General features: G+C 47.9%; 1 protein-coding gene across 1 annotated transcript in view; it reads left to right on the top strand.

Annotated features, from left to right (window-relative positions):
• Positions 1-2119, top strand: part of LOC119961700 (oocyte zinc finger protein XlCOF6-like) — a gene marked incomplete at its 5' end in the record, with an annotated part of 35716 nt that extends 33597 nt beyond the window's left edge. Inside the window, one exon of the mRNA XM_038788987.1 lies at positions 808-2119. Coding sequence (XP_038644915.1) covers positions 808-868 — 61 coding nt within the window. The remainder of the gene's footprint in view (positions 1-807) is intronic.
• Positions 2120-13543: the final 11424 nt, after the last annotated feature.

Raw genomic sequence — 13543 nt, 5'->3', positions numbered from 1 at the left:
CCTGACCATGTGCTGCCTGTCCAATTATTCAGTATCTTTCACAGTCAGCAATTGTTTTCCCTGTGCCAGTATCCATTTCTATTCCACTTCTGAGTTTATATTGACCATCATATTTTGCATCGCTTTTATTCCCTGTAATTCATTCCGTCCATCCTGAAACATTAACTCTTTCTCCACATTTACTGCTTGGCCTGTGGAATATTTCCAGAATATTCTCGTTTTATTGCAGATTTCCAGCAGCTGCAGTATATTATTTCTATTGAAGTCAGGACGGTGTGTGACTTTGAGCAGTTGTATGTGATGCTGTTCACATCCAGCTGCTACCCGGGTGTTTCTAGGTGTGGAGATTGAGTGTTTGGGCATTAACATTCTGGTTGAGTTTTCGATATATGAAATCCCTCTCTTTTATCCCTGCCACTCCCTTCTCTCTCTGCTCCCAGTGTCCAGAGCTTGTGTTGGCCCAGACCAGTTGCAGGTTCCTTTTTCCTGAATGTTTATTGTCATAAGTAGGCTTACATTAACACTGCATTGAAGTTACTGTGAAAAGCCCCATGTCACCTCATTCCAGCATCTGTTCGGGTACACAGAGGGAGAATTTAGAATGTCCAAAGTACCTAGCAGCATGTCTTTCGGGTCATTGGGGGAACCAGTAGGGTTTTTGTGACAATCCAGCAGTTTCCATGGTCACTTTTCCCAGAGCCGGCCCCACAAGTGACCAGATTCATTCAGCTCAATTTCACAACCTGCCTTTGTGTTTTTGTGGGTTCTCTCTCACTCACATTTTTCTGTTTTAAAACAATTTCACAGGTTATTAGAAGAGGAACTCTCCAGTCTTGAAACCCAAACCAAACATCACATCAGGATATGACAGAGTCGCCTAATATATCACTGTATTTTGGACATGGAAGGAAAGACTGCTCACAGTGAGCAGAAACTATTTCTGTGTTATGTGTGTGGAAGAGAAGTCAGCCGACTATCTGACCTGTCGAAACATAAATACTGTCACAACAGGGAGAATCTCCAGATATTTGGGGGTTGTGTGGAAGGATTCAGTTACCTGTCAGAGCTGGAAGTTCATCAGGGCAGTCCTGTTGGACACTTCACCTGCTTTAAGTGTGGAAGGGATTCACTACCTTATCCCATTTGCTGACACACCAGCGAGGTCACACCCGGACCGTTCAGCTGCTCCAAGTGTGGGAGGGGATTTGCTCACCCATCCAACCTGCTGACACACCAGTGGGTTCACACTGATGTGAGATGTTTTAAAGGCGCAGATTGTGGAAAGCGCTTTAAAAGTTCTCAGGACTGATGTCCCATCGACATGTTCACACTGACGAGACACCGTTCAGGTGCTTGCCATGTGCAACTCAATTCAGGCAATCATCTGACCTTATTAAACACCAGCAAGTGCACACTGGGGAGAGGCTGTTCACTTGCTCCGAGTGTGAGAAGGGGTTTACTTGTTTATCCCACCTGCTGACACACCAACAAGTTCACACTGGAGAAAGATATTCACCTGCTCCAAGTGTGGGAAAGGATTTTCTCACACATTCAATCTAACAAGACACCAACAGGTTCACACTGACGAGAGACCTTTCCAATGGTCAGACTGTAGGAAGTTCTATAAAAGTTCCCAAGACCTGATGCACCATCCAAGTGTTCACACTGATGAGAGACCGTTCAGATGCTTGGACTGTGGGACTGGATTCAGGTGATCATCTGATCTCACAGCACATCAGCACAGTCACACTGGAGAGAAACTATCCATCTGCTCCGAGTGTGGGAAAGAACAGGCCCTTCGGCCCTCCAAGCCTGTGCCAATCACATATCCTATCTAGACCAACCACCTGTATTCTTCTATACCCCATCTGTTCATGTGTCTATCCAGATGTCTTAAAAGTCGCTAATGTATCTGCCTGAACCATCTCACTTGGCTACCACCTCCCTTTGTGTAAAAAAACTTCTCCCGCACATCTCCACTGAATCCATCCCCCTCACCTTGAACTTGTGCCCCCTTGTACTTTTCAATTCCGCCCTGGGAAAAAGTGTCCAACTGTTTATCCTATCCATACCCCTAATAATTTTATAAACTTTTATCAGGTCGCACCTCAGCCTCTGTCTCTCCAAGGAGAACAATCCCAGTTTATTCAATCTCCCCTCATAGCTAGTACCCTCCATACCAGGCAACATCCTGGTAAACCTTTTCTGAACTCTCTCCAAAGCCTCCACGTCCTTCTGGAAGTGCGGTGACCAGAATTGGAACACAGTATTCCAAATGTGGCCTAACCAACGTTCTATGTAACTGGAACATAACCTTTTGAGTTTTTATACTCAATACCCCATCCTATGAAGGCAAGCCTGCTGTCTGCTTTCTTCACCACCATTTCCATCTGTGCTGCCATTTTTAAGGATCTGTGGGCCTGCACACCCAGATCTCTCGGTGTCTCTGCTCCTGATGGTTCTGCCATTTATTTTACAGCTTCCACCTGAATTGGATCTACCAAAATGTATCACCTCAAATTTGTCCGGTTTAAATTCCACTTGCCATTTCTCCAGCCAATTTTGCTGCCTACCTATATCCTGTTGTATTCTATGATAATTTTCATCACTATCTGCAATCCTGCAATCTTCGTATCATCCGCAAACTTGCTAATCAGACCTGCTACATTTTCTTCCAAATCATTTATATATATATTACAAACAGCAGAGGTCCCAGTACTGATCACTGTGGAACGCCATGAGTTACAGATCTCCATTCACTACTTCATTCCATCTGCAGACACACCAGTGCATCCACACTGTGCTGTGGGAACTGTGGCAAAAACTGCTCAAAGTCACACACCGTCCTGACTTCAATAAAAATAAAATACTGCAGCTTCTGGAAATCTGAAATAAACTGAGAACATTCTGAAAATATTCCACAGGCCAAGCAGTAACTGTGGAGAAAGAGTTAACATTTTAGGATGTACAGATGAATTACAGGGAATAAAAGTGATGCAAAATGTGATGGTCAATAGAAGCTCAGAAGTGGAATAGAAATGGATATAGCAAAGGGAAAACATTTGCTGACTGTGAAAGATACTGTGGGGATAAAGCTAGTAAATCAGCAGCACATGGTCAGGGGACAGACAGCGCTGCACACCTCAAAGCGAAGCCGCTAGTTTGTTATTGGGGGTGTTGAGGCCCCCACTGGGTGTGTGTGAAGCCTCCCCTCCCACTGCCCCTAACGCTGCCTCCGCTTATCCGCCTCCTTCCCGCCTGAAAATGAGACAAACAAGCGTCTGTCCCTGGACATGAGCTGCACTGCGCATGCACCACATCACAATGTCGAGAGTGATTGACGGCAGCTCCGGACCAATAGGAAGAGGGGGCGGGACTGGAGGACCGACCGGGACCGACACTCCAACCAATCGGAGTGAGTGAGGGTGTGGGTGGGACTTCGACTGAAGCATGCGCAGTGCGGGTAATGGCGGTGGAGAGGTGCTTTTATTTCGGATCCACAAAGGGTAAGAGGAATATTGTTGAACACGGGAGCGATGGATCTGCCTCGTGGGTGGAAAAGTTTTCTAAACATGTTGTCCAAGCCCATACCCGGAAAAATCACTTCCTAGTTCCCCCGTTTCACGGAGCGGGGCCGCGAGGGTCCGGTGATCGGTTCGTGATAACGACCGCCATCTTTATTCGGGACAATGAGCAGCAGAGCGCATGTGCGGCCGCCATGTTTGTTGGGGGCAACATTTTCAATGACTGGGAGAAGCTTGTTCCATATTGCTCAGAATAGAGACAACCTGGCCAGTAATCTGCATTACCCGTTGTCCTGGGTACTTGACCTCCCATTACCCCGGTTTGCACAGACCCAGATATCTATGATCAGAGTAGCAACAGAGAAGTAAAGAAACAAGCAAATTCTGCTCTCTGGATCCCACCAACTCAATGGATATCTGACCCCATGTGCGGCTCTGTTGAGTCACACAGAGACGCATGTCAGAAACACACAATCCTCAGGGCGGCACGGCGGTGCAGTGGCTAGCACTGCTGCCTATGGCGCTAAGGAATTGGGTTTGATGGCGGCCCCGAGTCACTGTGTGTGAATCTTACGTGTCTGTCTCATCTCCACAACCCAAAGATGTGCAGGGTAGACGGATTGGCCATGCAAAGTTGCTCCTCAACTGGAAAAAAATAACTTGGTACGCTGAGTTTATTTTAATAAAAGAAAATCTTTTCCCACGGACAGAACAGACAAACGTTTATTTTACCACATTCACAGGCCAATGATATTCAGGTCCTGATGAATGGAGGGACTCTGTTAAATCTTGAAGTGAAGTTTGATTGAAGTTTCCATCTGTAAATTCTCCCCTTGTAATATCCTGTAAAAGAAGCTTTCGAAGAAATCACTGGAGGCAGGCACGGTGGCTCAGTGGTTAGCCGAGGACCCGGGTTTGATCCCAGCTCCGTGTCACTGTCTGTATGGAGTTTGCACATTCTCCCTGTGTCTGTGTGGGACTCACTCCCACAATCCAAAAAGATGTGCAGGGTAGGTGAATTGGCCACGCTAAAATTACCCCTCAATTGGGATAAAAAGAATTGGGTAATCTAAAAAAAAAGTTAATTAAAAATAAACAAAAGCCAAAATATTAAAAACAAAATTTTACAAAATCCATTACCAAGTAAGTGCTGAGGAAATGGAGTTTGTAGCAGAGAAGCAAAGACAATGGGATAATTTTTTGCAATGTTTAAATGCAGTAAATGTTTGCTCATCCAGTCCAGAATGTCAGTACTGTGTGTGACTGGGAGAGGAATTGGTAGGTGAATGTGTTCTCATACACATGCTGCCCTTGTCCTTTATGGTGATGGAGGCTGAAGGTTTAAGAGATTTGTCAAATTTCTGGTCAAGTTGTGCATGTATAAAAATCCTTTCCTTCATTGCCTACCTCTCCCACCTCTCCTCTCTCTCATTGACTCTTCTCCTCTCCCTCCTATCGGCGTCTGAGTCTTGTGAAGGCCCAGACCAGTTGGCAGATTCCCTTCTCTGAAGGACATTACTGAACCAGTTGGGTTTTTATGACAATCCCGCAGTTTACATGGTCACTTTTTCCTAGTGTCGGCCCCACAAATGACCTGATTCATTCAGCTCAATTTCACTCTCACACTCGCTCTTTTATGTTTTCAGTCAATTTCACAGGAGGTTGGACATTGGGGAAGTGAAACTCAACATCACATCAGAATCATCACATCACGCCACTGTGCTACCCCTTCAGTCGGTATTGTGACCATTCAATGATTCACTGATAAAGAAGCGATGCTGGAGACCAGGGAACAACCTCAGGAACCAATGGCCAACCTGATACAAAGCGGCTCTTCATTGATCTGGGAGCTGCGGCCCCCCTCGGTGTAAACGGGGCGAGGGGGGATCCACTCAGTTTATTCCCGGGGTTTCCGGAGCCTCTCCGTTCACCCGCTGGACCCTCCGCCCCGCCATTCCCTCCCCCCCCCCCCCCCCCCCCCCATTACCCATCACCCGCACTGCACATGCTTCACTCACAGTCCAGCCATGCCCCTCATTCAGTCCCATTGGTTGGAGGACCAGCGGCTCCCATCTGGTCCTCCAGACCCACCCCCTCTATTCCTATTGGGGCGGAGCCGTCGCCAATCACTCCCTGGGCATTGTGACCTTTCGGGCTGTGACCACGCATGCGCGGTTCAGGTTGTCGCTGATGGTGCAAGGAGCGGGAAAGAAACAATCGAGCGACTTTCAGGATTGGAGCCGGTGGGTGGCCGGGGAGCAATAGAAGCTGCGGAGTGAGCCGGGAGGCTTCATAAATACCCTGTGGAGGCTTCAACTCCCGAGGAAAATGTTAACGGTCCCGTCTTAAACAGCACCGAACAGAGTGAGAGCTGAGTGGTGACAGGCCCGGGTTACCGGCCGCCATCTTTACAGAGGACAAGGTGCCACAGGCGCATGCGCTGCGAGCCTGGATCGGATGCCAACTCTCCCGGATTGACTGACTGGAGTCTCCAGGATTTTATTTTAATCATTTGTGGGAGTCACTGGCTGGGCCAACATTTATTGCCCATCCTTAATTTCCCTAGAACTGAGTGGCTTTCTCAGCCACCTCAAGGGCATTTAAAATGTCAACCACATTGCTGTGGTTTGGAATCGTGTCGGCCAGGCCAGGTAAGAATGGCAGATTTTCTTTTCTATTCATTCCCGGGATGTGGGTGTCGCTGGCTGGGCCAGCATTCACTGCCCAGCCCTTATTGCCCTTGAACTGAGTTAATCTCAGAGAGCATTTTAAGAGTCAACCAGCTGACTGTCGATCTGGAGTCACATGTAGGCCAGACCAGGTAAGGATAGAAGATTTCCTTCACTGAAGGACAGGAGTGAACCAGATGGGTCTTTACAACAAGCGACAATGGTTTCATGGTCATCAGTAAACTTTTAATGAATTCAAATGTTACTTTCTGTCTTGGTGAGATTCATACCTGGGTATCTGGAAAATCATTGGGACAGTAAAGAAGAATTTTTAAAAATATTCTTTGAACATTTCTCTTCAGCGGAAATAAAAATATTGAAAATGGGATAAAGGTTGTTTGGCTGACAGTCAATCACTGTCCTGTAAGGTAATGAGTCCTTTTCCCATTTGGCCGAGGAAGGCAGTGTGTCACAAGGATGGATGTGTTGACCGATTAATGGTTGGAGGATGGGGGGCAGGTCATGTGATCAAACCTCCAGGAATACATTTAATCAAAGTTGGCGAGGAGAGAATGTTGTGAATTTCTATCCTAAACTGACAGTGAGGTTTTTGTAAATTTACAGGATACTGGAAATGGAGTTTTAACAGACGGGAAACGCAAACCAAACGTCACACTGCGATCTGACAGAGTCACTCGATTCATTAGAACCTGAATATCAGCAGCATCTGGGTGTGGAAGGTAAAAGGTTTGTCTGTTCTGTCTGTGAGGGAAGATTTCAGGTCTCAGTGTGACTGGAAAAGCCCCGAGATTCACAAACCCTGGTTAGACCAAACCTGGAGAACTGTGTTCAGTTCTGGGCAACAAACCTGAGGAAGGATAGAATGGCCTCGGGGGGAGTGTAGCACAGATTTACCTGAGTGATATCTGAACCCCCCCGGGGTTAAATTACAAAACTAGATTACACAAAAGAGTCAGAGACATGATGGCACAGAGAAGGGCATTCGGCCCATTGAGCCCATGCTAGCTCTCTAGAGCAATCCAGTCAGTCCCATTCTCCTGCTCTCTCCCTGTATCCTCGCAGGTTTATTTCCCTTTGATGTCCATCTAATTTCCTTTTGTAATCAAATGATTCATTTATCTATTTTCAAACTCCCTCACAGGCAGCAAGTTTCATGTCATTGTCGCTCGCTGTGTAAAAACATATATCTCATATCACCTCCTATCTCCTGTACCTTTTACATACAAACTAGGAACAGGCCACTCGGCCCCTCGAGCCTGCTCAGCATTCAATAAGACTGCGGCTGATCTCATTCTAACCTCAACTCCACATTCCTGCCTACCCCTGATGACCTTTCACCCCCTTGCTCATCAAGAATCTATCCAGCTCTGCGTTAAAAATATTCAAGGACTCTGCTCCCACTGCCTTTTAAGGACGGGAGTTCCAAAGTCTTACAACCCTCAAAAGAATAACAAATCCACATCTCCATCTGAAATGGGTGACTCCTTATTTTACAACAGTGACCCCGTTGTTCCAGAGTCTCCCACAAGAGGAAACATCCTCTCCACATCCACCCTGTCAAGACCCCTCAGGATCTTATATAGTTCAATCCAGGTTTTACCCAAAACTTTAACTCTGTGTCCCGACTGCTTGTACGATCAGTGAATGGAAACAGAGTTTCTTTGTCCACCCGATGGAAATCTGGCATAATCTTGTGTCCCTGAATCAAATCTCCCCTCAACCTCCTTTGCTGGAACCATTCTGGTAAATCTCCTCTGCACCTTCTCCAAGAACCTTCACATTGTTCCTTTTTTTTTAAATTTAGAGTACCCAATTCATTTTTTTCCAATTAAGGGGCATTTTAGCGTGGCCAATCTACCTAACCTGCACATCATCATCATAGAATTTACAGTGCAGAAGGAGGCCATTCGGCCCATCGAGTCTGCACCGGCTCTTGGAAAGAGCACCCCACCCAAGGTCAACACCCCCACCCTATCCCCATAACCCAGTAATCCCACCCAACACTAAGGGCAATTTTGGACACTAAGGGCAATTTATCATGGCCAATCCACCTAACCTGCACATCTTTGGACTGTGGGAGGAAACCGGAGAAGCCGGAGGAAACCCACGCACACACGGGGAGGATGTGCAGACTCCGCACAGACAGTGACCCAAGCCGGAATCGAACCTGGGACCCTGGAGCTGGGAAGCCATTGTGCTATCCACAATGCTACCGTGCGCATCTTTGGGTTGTGGGTGCGAAACCCACGGAAACACGGGGAGAATGTGCAAACTCCACACGGATGGTGGCCCAGAGCTGGGATCAAACCTGGGACCTCGGTGCTGTGAGGCAGCAGGGCTAACGTTCTGCCTTCTTCATATTCTTCCTGAAGCGTGGTGACCAGAGCTTCATAGAATTCCTTCAGTGCAGAATCATAGAATTTACAGTGCAGAAGGAGGCCATTCAGCCCATCAGGTCTGCACTGGCCTTTGGAAAGAACACCCAACTTAAGCTCACCCCTCCACCAGTCTCTGGAACCCAGTGATCCCAACTAACCTTTGGACACTAAGGGGCAATTGAGCATGGCCAATCCACCCAACCTGCACATCTTGGGACTGTGGGAGGAAACCGGAGAAAACCCGCGCAGATACGGGGAGAAATTGCAAACTCCAGACATTGTCACCCGAGACTCGAATTGAACTCGGGACCCTGGAGCTGTGAGGCAGCAGTGCTAACCACTATGCCGACAGAAGCATAGTTTCAGCATCAATATTTCAATTTATGAAGCTCAAGGTCGAATATGCTTTGTCTTAATATGTCTTGTAGACATACAAAATCCCTCTTCACCTCTTTCTCTCTCCTCCCAAAGAGGTCAATTGGGTTTTAGAACAATCCATAGTTTTCATGGTCACTTTTTCCCAGAGCCGCCCCAAGAAATGACCAGAATCATTAAGTAAATTCACAACCTGCCTTTGTGTTTTTGTGGGTTCTCTCTCACTCCCTATTTTCTGTTTTCAATCAGTTTCACAGGGCGTTCGAAGAGGGGGATTCAAAGTCCGGAAACTCAAACAAAACATCACATCAGGATCTGACAGAGTCCTCAATTTATCATATCCTGAATATCATCGTTCTTTGAACATGGAAGGAAAAAGCAGTGGGGAGGAACCGTACTTGATTTGTGTGTGTGGACGAGGATTCGCTCTATCATCAGGCCTCACAGGCCACAAATGCAGTCACACTGAGGAGAAACCGTGGAAATGTGGGGACTGTGGCAAAGGATTCCCTTCCCCATCCAAGCTGGAAATTCATCGACACAGTCACACTGGTGAGAGGCCATTCACCTGCTCCAAGTGTGGGAAGGGATTCACTGACTCATCCGCCCTGCAAAATCACCAACGCAGTCACACTGCGGAGAGACCGTTCATCTGCTCGGAGTGTGGGAAGGGATTTACTATTTCATCCGACCTGCTGAGTCACCAGCGAGTTCACACGGATGAGAGACCGTTTAAATGTCCAGACTGCGGGAAGTGCTATAAAAGTTCTGGGAGTCTGACACGCCATCAACGTGTTCACACTGACGAGAGACCGTATAGTTGCTCCCACTGTGGGACTGGGTTCACACAATCAATTCAGCTCACTATACATCAGCGAACCCACACTGGGGAGAGGCCATTCACCTGCTCCGAATGTGGGAAGGGATTCACCGCTTCATCCGCCCTGCAAAATCACCAGCGAATTCACACTGGGGAGAGACCATTCACCTGCTCCAAGTGTGGGAAGAGATTCACCCAATCATCCACTCTGTCCACACACCAGCGAATTCACACTGGGGAGAGACCGTTCACCTGCTCCAAGTGTGGGAAGGAATTCACTCGTTCATCCCACCTGCTGAGGCACCAGCGAATTCACACTGGGGAGACGCCATTCACCTGCTCCAAGTGTGGGAAGGGATTCACCGCTTCATCCTTCCTACTGAGACACCAACGAGGCCACAAGTAAGGGCTGCGATTGGGTTTTGCTGTTCTTCACATTCAGGACTGAACCATGTTCATTTGGGTCTCTTTCTGCTGATAACAAACTCCAGCCCATTTACAGGGGCTAATATTATGGCTAAAAGTCAAATAAATTAGATTTGTGTGAAACACGCAGTGTGTTGGAACTTTTTAATATCTCTGACACAACTTAGTTTCTTTTGAAGTACTCTCGCTCTCCCCTGTCTCTTCCATCCTCACCTCCAACAAGAAGTGTGAGGAGCTTGTGGAGTTTCTTTGTGACTGAGATTGAGTCAATCCGATCAGCTGCCTCTGCTGCTTCCCTCCCTTCCACGAGCCCACCGGACCAAACTGTCTCTAAATTTCATCCTATCTCGAGCCCTGAATTCACATCTTTCTCTAGTTTCTCTCCCATCTCCCCTCAAGCCCTCTCAGAGCTCATCTTGTCCATGAGACCCAGCTCCTGCTCCATCGACCCTATTCCCACTGAGCTACTGATCAGCCAACTACCCTGTGTCCATGGATATTGTCAACATTTCTCTCTCTTCAGGTACTGTCCCTCTGTCCTTCAAATCTGCCATCATCACCCCCTCCTCAATAAAACAAACCCTTGACCCTGCCATCCTTACAAATTATTGCCCCATCTTCAACTTCCATCTCCTGCTCTTTTGGGGACACACTACTGATAAATCATATGCTTTGTGTTTTTATTTTGTGAGTTTGTATGACCTGTATATACATGTGCAGTATTAAGCCAGCACCTGCCTTAGCATGGTGCTGGGTGTGAAAAACCAAGTAAAAGAACATAAATTAAATGATGGATAAATCAAAGGAGGGGATGCCCCTAAAACAATGGGTGGAGCACAACCCAAAAAGAAACAAAAAAAGGAACAGAAACTTAGCTAAAACCCGTCAAATTAAAATGTGAAAATCGGGGTAGATAAGGCAATCCAACCCCTGCGGTGCCCACCGAGCCCGGGAATCTTCCAGTGTGCCCGTGGACACCGCATGCTCCCTCTCCAGGGACAGCCGGCCGCGAACAAGGCCGCGGAAGAGGGGCAGACAGTCTGGCTGGACGACCCCCTCGCTCGCCAGCTGCCTGGACCGATAAATGGCTAGTTTGGCCCGGCCCAGGTTCACGAGGGCGTCCTCCGCCTTCCCTGCCCCTCGCTGCACCGGATGTCCATAGATCAGGAGCGTGGGGCTGAAGTGCAAACAAAACCTCAACAAAATCCTTTTAATCAGGTCTTTGCCCTGTCACAGTAGTGAAATAAAAGAGACAAACAGCAGTTAGCACTGTGAAGTAACAGTGCTAACATCGGAAATACCACCCGACAGACCCATCGGAGGAGACTGTGAGAGAGAAAATCCTACAGAATCATAGAATTTACAGTGCAGGAGGAGGCCATTGGCCCTTGGAAAGTGCACCCTACTTAAGACCATGCCTACACCCTATCCCTGTAACAGTACCTCCACTTGGTAGCACAGTGGTTAGCATTGTTGATTCACAGCTCCAGGGTCCCAGGTTCGATTGCCAGCTTGGGTCACTGTCTCTCCAGAGTCTGCAGGTCTGTGGAGTTTGCATGTTCTCCCTGTGTCTGCGTGGGTTTCCACCGGGTGCTCCGGTTTCCTCCCACATGTCCCGAAAGACATGCTGTTAGGGAATTTGGACATTCTGAATTCTCCCTCTGTATCCGAACAGGTGCCGGAATGTGGCGACTAGGGGCTTTTCACAGTAACTTCATTGCAGTGTTAATGTGAGCCTACTTGTGACAATAAAGATTATTATATTGTAAAGGGGCAATTCAGAGTGGTCAATCCACCTAACCTGCACATCTTTGAATGGTTGGAGAAAACTGGAGCACTCGGAGGAAACCCACACAGACGCACGGAGAATGTGGAAACTCCACACAGTCACCCAAGGCTGAAATTAAACCCAGGTGGCTGGCGCTGTGAGGCAGCAGTGCTAACCCCTGTGCCACCCTGGCGAGAGAAACAAAGTTAACGTTTGAAGAAGTTTAAGTCTGTGTGAATCTGTAGGGAGAAAAAAGAGCTAACGTTTCGAGTCCGATGACTTTGTCGAAGCGAACAGACAGAGAAAGTGGGAAATAATCGTACTGTCGAGTGAGAATGAAAGATGAGTCATAGCCACGGGAAACCAGGTGCTAATGGCCACAGAAACCATGGGGAAATAGAGCTAATGGCAGTCCCCAGAGAGAACAAAAGATGTGATAGGCCAAACAGCAGAGAACCCCCCCCCCCCATCTTATCCACCTTTCGTTACCCTTTCTCCTCTTTGCTTTCCCCTTCCCCATCTCCCACATCTGTAGTTCACTCCCTGATGTTACTTTCTCTGCTGTTTGTTGCTGTCTCGTGGCCAGGAGGTGCCTGGCGTGCACATGATTCACCGACTTAACGTAATGTCCCTTTAGTAGCGTCATCGCTTCTGTGTAGGTGAGGGCATCCCGGATGAGGGGAAAAATGTCAGGGCTCACCCGTGAGGAGAGGATTTGGAGCTTCTGTGGGTCCGAGAGGTGTACAGTGGCTGCTCTGAGGTAGCCTTCGAAACAGGAAAGCCAGTGGTCGAAGGTGGACGTGGCATTGGCTGCGTGAGGGCTCAGCTCCAGCCGATCAGGCTTGATCAAGATGTTCACCTTTTGAAATTTTGTGCAATAAATTGATCTACCGTCAATTACCACAAGACGAGAATGGTGAAACAATCGAGGCTTTATTGCACAAGATGCTGTGCCTCCTGCAGCTGGAACCAGAATGGGAGCAGCGCAGGAGAGCATCCACTTATATACGCCGCCTGAGGGCAGCACGGTGGCCTAGTGGTTAGCACAGCTGCCTCACGGCGCTGAGGTCCCAGGTTCGATCCCGGCTCTGGATCACTGTCTGTGTGGAGTTTGCACATTCTCCCCGTGTCTGCGTGGGTTTCACCCCCACAACCCGAAAATGTGCAGAGTAGGTGGATTGGCCACGCTAAATTGCCCCTTAATTGGAAAAAATAATTGGGTAATCTAAAATTAAAAAAAAATATATATATATATACGCCGCCTGCTGGGAGGAGCCAGCAGGCTGGGATTTACTGTGGTACCTGTAATACGTGGGCAGTACCGTAATACATGCAATGTGGTACTAGTGGAGTTTACCACACACAGGTTACTGAATGTAATTATGATGCCCTCTAAGGGCCTCAAAGCTAAAACAAGAAATTACCGATCCCGAGTTTGCACCGAGCAGGAAGGTTTTCCTGCAGAGCCTTTCCCCAGTTAACCACCCCCATCCTCATCGGGGGCTGTGTGCAGCAGGGCGCATGCGCGGTGATCCCTGTCCACTCAGCAGGACTGACAGTGA

This window comes from Scyliorhinus canicula, unplaced genomic scaffold (genome assembly GCF_902713615.1).
Source record: "Scyliorhinus canicula unplaced genomic scaffold, sScyCan1.1, whole genome shotgun sequence".
In the NCBI taxonomy this organism is placed as follows: Eukaryota; Metazoa; Chordata; class Chondrichthyes; order Carcharhiniformes; family Scyliorhinidae; genus Scyliorhinus; species Scyliorhinus canicula.
This window is presented reverse-complemented; position numbering and strand designations above follow the sequence as displayed.